Below are 6,714 nucleotides of genomic sequence, written 5' to 3'. Positions count from 1 at the left end.
GACACCACACTCCGAGGGCCCTCACCTCCTCCCTGTAGGCCGTCTCGTCGTTGTTGGTGATCAAGCCCACCACTGTAGTGTCGTCCTCAAACTTGATGATTGAGTTGGAGGCGTGCATGGCCACGCAGTCATGGGTGAACAGGGAGTACAGGAGGGGGCTGAGAAAGCACCCTTGTGGGGCCCCAGTGTTGAGGATCAGCGGGGTGGAGATGTTGTTACCTACCTTCACCACCTGGGGGGCGTTCTGTCAGAAAGTCCAGGACCCAGTTGCACAGGGCGGGGTTGAGACCCAGGGCCTCCAGCTTAATGATGAACTTGGAGGGTACTATGGTGTTGAATGCTGAGCTATAGTCAATGAACAGCATTATTACATAGGTATTCCTCTTGTCCAGATGGGATAGGGCAGTGTGGTTGCGATTGCGTCGTCTGTGGACCTATTGAGGCGGTAAGCAAATTGAAGTGGGTCAAGGGTGTCCGGTAAGGTAGAGGTGATATGATCCTTGACTAGTCTCTCAGAGCACTTCATGATGACAGAAGTGAGTGCAACGGGGCGGTAGTCATTTCGTTCAGATACCTTTGCAGCTTCACCCACACACTGGGTTCTAGAACACCGCTGGGTGCTAGAGTCTGTTCTTTCCAACTGCCATTCAATTCTAGAATGTGGAAAGTGTTCTTGATTGTACTTCTCTATATTGCACTCCAATTCAAATCTGGACCTGGAAGTTCCACTGCTGTATGTTCATTGTTCCCTCTAATCAGGGCCTGATTTAGACCTGGGACACCAGTCATTGTTCCCCTCTAATCAGGGACTGATTTAGACCTGGGTCACCAGTAATTGTTCCCCTCTAATCAGGGACTGATTTAGACCTGGGACACCAGTCATTGTTCCCCTCTAATCAGGGCCTGATTTAGACCTGGGACACCAGTCATTGTTCCCCTCTAATCAGGGCCTGATTTAGACCTGGGACACCAGTCACTCTTCCCTCTAATCAGGGCCTGATTTAGACCTGGGACACCAGTCACTCTTCCCCTCTAATCAGGGACTGATTTAGACCTGGGACACCAGTCACTCTTCCCTCTAATCAGGGACTGATTTAGACCTGGGACACCAGGTGACTCTTCCCTCTAATCAGGGCCTGATTTAGACCTGGGACACCAGGTGGGTCTTCCCTCTAATCAGGGCCTGATTTAGACCTGGGACACCAGGTGGGTGATTCCCCCTCTAATCAGGGCCTGATTTAGACCTGGGACACCAGTCATTCTTCCCCTCTAATCAGGGCCTGATTTAGACCTGGGACACCAGGTGGGTCATTCCCCTCTAATCAGGGCCTGATTTAGACCTGGGTCACCAGTCATTCTTCCCCTCTAATCAGGGCCTGATTTAGACCTGGGACACCAGGTGGGTGATTCCCCCTCTAATCAGGGCCTGATTTAGACCTGGGACACCAGTCATTGTTCCCCTCTAATCAGGGCCTGATTTAGACCTGGGACACCAGGTGTGTTATTCAGGTCACTGAAACCAGCAGTAATCAGGGATCCCTGATTTAGACCTGGGTCCCAGGTGGGCGATTCCCCAGCAGTCTAATCAGAGACCTGATTTAGACCTGGGACACCAGGTTGGTGATTCCCCTCTAATCAGGGCCTGATTTAGACCTGGGTCTCCAGGTGGGTGATTCCCCTCTAATCAGGGATTGATTTAGACCTGGGACACCAGGTGGGTGATTGACCTCTAATCAGGGCCTGATTTAGACCTGGGTCACCAGTCATTCTTCCCCTCTAATCAGGGCCTGATTTAGACCTGGGACACCAGTCATTCTTCCCCTCTAATCAGGGCCTGATTTAGACCTGGGTCACCAGGTTGGTGATTCCCCTCTAATCAGGGCCTGATTTAGACCTGGGTCACCAGGTTGGTGATTCCCCTCTAATCAGGGCCTGATTTAGACCTGGGTCAGGTACAACAGTGAAACCAGCAGTAGGGTAAGAGATCAAACCGCATGGCATCACTCTAACCATCTACCTCTCTGTCTGTCTGTCCTGTTTTTCTGTCCTTCCCTGTCTGACTGTAGGTTCTCGGGGGTTCCGCCCAGTAACCTAGGCAACAATACCAAGTTGGTGGATTGGATGCCTCAAAATGACCTGTTGGGTAAGAACCACTTCTCTACTTCATGTACTCTCTCTTCCTTCCCTCCCTCCTCCCTCTCTGTCTGTTAGGGTGAGGAGGGGAGAGGAGAGGAGAGGAGAGGAGGGGAGAGGAGAGGAGAGGAGAGGAGAGGAGAGGAGAGGAGGGAGGGGGAGAGGGAGAGGAGAATGACCCTGAGCTGAGAAATACATAACTCATTATATCATTAACAGTCAATGATTCACACACACACACACACACACACACACACACACACACACACACACACACACACACACACACACACACACACACACACACACACACACACACACACACACACTATTTCTCTCTGGGTGTGTTGCTGACCTGTACCTCTGAGGGCTGTGAGGTATAACTGCTAAGTAGCTCCTCTCAGTCACACCTTGTTACCACTCAGGGTCCTCTAGGACAACACTGTTAGGACCAGGGTCCTCTAGGACAACACTGTTAGGACCAGGGTCCTCTAGGACAACACTGTTAGGACCAGGGTCCTTTAGGACAACACTGTTAGGACCAGGGTCCTCTAGGACAACACTGTTAGGACCAGGGTCCTCTAGGACAACACTGTTAGGACCAGGGTCCTCTAGGACAACACTGTTAGGACCAGGGTCCTCTAGGACACCACTGTTAGGACCAGGGTCCTCTAAGACAACACCATTAGGACCAGGGTCCTATAAGACAACACTGTTAGGACCAGGGTCACCATTGTTAGGACCAGGGTCCTCTAGGAAGACACCACCAGGGTCCTGTTATTAGGACCAGGGTCCTGTAAGACAACACCATTAGGACCAGGGTCCTATAAGACAACACTGTTAGGACCAGGGTCCTCTAGGACAACACTGTTAGGACCAGGGTCCTATAGGACAACACTGTTAGGACCAGGGTCCTGTAAGACAACACCATTAGGACCAGGGTCCTATAAGACAACACTGTTAGGACCCTGGTCCTCTAGGACAACACCATTAGGACCAGGGTCCTCTAGGACAACACTGTTAGGACCAGGGTCCTCTAGGACAACACTGTTAGGACCAGGGTCCTATAAGACAACACTGTTAGGACCAGGGTCCTGTAAGACAACACCATTAGGACCAGGGTCCTATAAGACAACACTGTTAGGACCAGGGTCCTGTAAGACAACACTGTTAGGACCAGGGTCCTGTAAGACAACACTGTTAGGACCAGGGACCTATAAGACAACACCATTAGGACCAGGGTCCTATAAGACAACACTGTTAGGACCAGGGTCCTATAGGACAACACTGTTAGGACCAGGGCCCTATAAGACAACACCATTAGGACCAGGGTCCTATAGGACAACACTTTTAGGATCAGGGACCTATAGGACTACACCATTAGGACCAGGGACCTATAAGAGAACACTGTTAGGACCAGGGACCTATTGGACAACACTGTTAGGACCAGGGTCCTATAGGACAACACTTTTAGGACCAGGATCCATATCACAACACTGTTAGGACCAGGGTCCTATAAGACAACACTGTTAGGACCAGGGACCTATTGGACAACACTGTTAGGACCAGGGTCCTATAGGACAACACTGTTAGGACCAGGGTCCTATAGGACAACACTGTTAGGACCAGGGTCCTCTAGGACAACACTGTTAGGACCAGGGTCCTTTAGGACAACACCGTTAGGACCAGGGTCCTATAGGACAACACTGTTAGGACCAGGGTCCTCTAGGACAACACTGTTAGGACCAGGGTCCTTTAGGACAACACCATTAGGACCAGGGTCCTATAGGACAACACTTTTAGGACCAGGGTCCATATCACAATACTGTTTCTCCCTCTAGCTGGAACAATAGTCTGCAACACAGGCATGTTTAGTTCACGACCAACAACACACACCCTAACCCCTCCTCCCTCTCTCCTCCATCTGTCCTCTCTCTCATCCTTGTCTCTCTCTCTCCTCACTCTCCCTCTCTCTCCTCCCTCTCTCCTTTCTCCCTCATCTCTCCTCTCTTCTCACTCTCTCTCTGTTCTCCCTCTCTCCTCTCTATATCTCTCTACTCCCTCTACTCCCTCTCTCCTTCCTCTCTCTTTCATCCTTGTCTCTTCTCTCTCCTTCCTGTCTCTCTCTCTCCTCTCTCTCTCTCATCCTTGTCTCTCATCTCTCCTCTCTCTCTCTCTCTCCTCTCTCATCCTTGTCTCTTCTCTCTCCTCTCTCTCTCTCCTCCCTCTCTCCCTCTCATCATTGTCTCTTCTCTCTCCTCCCTCTCTCATCCTTGTCTCTTTCTCTCTCATCCTCTCTCTCTCTCTCATCCTCTCTCTCTCTCTCTTTCATCCTTGTCTCTTCTCTCTCCTTCCTGTCTCTCTCTCCTCTCTCTCTCTCTCTCTCTCATCCTTGTCTCTTTCTCTCTCTCTCCCTCTGTCTGTCTCTCTCTCTCTCCTCCCTCTCTCTCATCCTTGTCTCTCTCTCTCCTCCCTCTCTCTTCTCTCTCCTTCTTGTCTCTCCAGGCCATGCCAGAACAGTAGCGTTCCTGTCCCACGGTGGTCTGAACAGTATCTATGAAGCGATGTACCACGGTGTCCCTGTAGTGGGACTACCTCTGTTTGGGGACCACTACGACACTATGACCCGGGTGGAGGCTAAAGGGATGGGCATCATGGTTCACTGGAAGAGTATGACAGAGGAGGAGCTGTACCAGGCACTGGCCACTGTTATCAACAATAACAAGTACATGAACACACACACACACACACACACACACACACACACCCACACACACACACACACACACACACACACACACACACACACACACACACACACACACACACACACACACACACACACACACACATGTAGTAGTGTGGGTGACATGTAAAGCTCACTGCTGCCATCTGGTGTCTCTGTGTGGTACTGCACCACACTCAGTTCAGTTCTGGCTCACTCCTGCCATCTGGTGTCTCAGTGTGGTACTGCACCACATTCACTGCACTGAATGCAATTTACATGTACAATTGACAATTTACAAATTTACAATTTACATGTGTGTGTGTGTGTGTGTGTGTTCTAGGTATCGTCAGCGTGCCCAGGTGCTCTCTTCCATCCATAAGGACCAACCAGGTCACCCGGTAACAAGAGCTGTCTATTGGATAAACTACATCCTCCGTCACCATGGCGCCAACCACTTACGATCCTCTGTCTACACTGTCCCCACCTACCAGTACTTCCTATTGGACGTTGTGCTGGTCGTAGGGGCGGGGCTGGCCCTGATTGGCTACCTGTTTTACCGGATAGCAGGGCTACTAAGGTCAAAGGTTAGGTTCAGGAGCGGGGGAGGGGGTTACCCACGGCCTCGGTGACGGCGACGACAAGGCAAACGGACATTGCCATAGCAACGGAGCGGTCTCTAATGGGAAGCACAAACGTAACGGAGCGCCGGTGAAGAACGACAAGAAAATGAAGTAAAGGGGCGGAGACTCTGTTCTGGGGTCAGAGGTCGGAGAGGAAGCTGATTCTGGAAGGGAACCACCAAGGAGCTGGAAAGTCCCAAAGTCCCCCCCTCTCTCCCTCCTCTCTTTCTTCCTCTCTGTCTCCCCTCCTTCTTCTCCTCCCCCTCTCTCCCCCTCCTTCCTCTCCTCCCCTCTCCCTCCTCTCTTTCTTCCTCTCTGTCTCCCATCCTTCCTCTCCTCCCTCTCTCCCCCTCCTCCTTCCTCTCCTCCCCTCTCTCCCTCCTCTCTTTCTTCCTCTCTGTCTCCCCTCCTTCCTCTCCTCCCTCTCTCACCCCCTCCCTCCTCTCCTCCTCTCCTCTCTCGTCTCATCTCTGGAATGGAAGGATGAAGAAGAGTGTCTCTGAACAACACCAACGATGTTAAACTATGTGTTTTTGAAGGAGTTTTGAAGGAGAATCGCTGCTCACCAAGCGACTGTGGATAAACATGTATTTATTATGTATAACAACAACACGCTAAGCCATTCTTTAATCAGTTTATATTTTTATTTATTTAATTTCACTCCTGAATCAGTTAAACTGCAGTGTACAGTACATCCTCACAGGGTTGGAATGATACCAGATGTTACGTTGGTAAGATATATAATTAGATATAATATCTGTCTCTCTGTCTGTCTGCTTCCCTCATTCCCTCTATACTGTCCCTAATGGCCCCAAACCCTCATTCCCTCTATACTGTCCCTAATGGCCCCTTAATCCTACCCTCATTCCCTCTATACTGTCCCTAATGGCCCCCTATTCCTTCCCTCATTCCCTCTATACTGTCCCTAATGGCCCCAAACCCTCATTCCTCTATACTGTCCCTAATGGCCCCAAACCCTCATTCCCTCTATACTGTCCCTAATGGCCCCAAACCCTCATTCCCTCTACACTGTCCCTATTGGCCCCAAACCCTCATTCCCTCTAGACCAGGGGTGTCAAACTCAAATACCCAGTGGGCCAAAATGTAAAACCTGAACAAAGTCACGGGCCAACATTGAACAAATTAACCTTTTAATATGGACCCAAACAAGTTTTGCTTTAACATTGAATATGGAACAAGCATCGCTTATTACCATACAATATATAATTTAAT

General features: G+C 50.3%; 1 protein-coding gene across 1 annotated transcript in view; it reads left to right on the top strand.

The window, feature by feature from the left end:
* The window catches only part of LOC121844288 (2-hydroxyacylsphingosine 1-beta-galactosyltransferase-like), a 72,812-nt gene extending 67,010 nt beyond the window's left edge, over window positions 1–5,802 (top strand). The window contains 4 exon segments of the mRNA XM_042314220.1: window positions 2,067–2,143; window positions 4,639–4,858; window positions 5,202–5,478; window positions 5,480–5,802. Coding sequence (XP_042170154.1) covers window positions 2,067–2,143; window positions 4,639–4,858; window positions 5,202–5,478; window positions 5,480–5,596 — 691 coding nt within the window. The 3' untranslated portion in view covers window positions 5,597–5,802.
* The last annotated feature ends 912 nt before the right edge of the window (window positions 5,803–6,714 follow it).

This window comes from Oncorhynchus tshawytscha, unplaced genomic scaffold (genome assembly GCF_018296145.1).
Source record: "Oncorhynchus tshawytscha isolate Ot180627B unplaced genomic scaffold, Otsh_v2.0 Un_contig_7849_pilon_pilon, whole genome shotgun sequence".
In the NCBI taxonomy this organism is placed as follows: Eukaryota; Metazoa; Chordata; class Actinopteri; order Salmoniformes; family Salmonidae; genus Oncorhynchus; species Oncorhynchus tshawytscha.
This window is presented reverse-complemented; position numbering and strand designations above follow the sequence as displayed.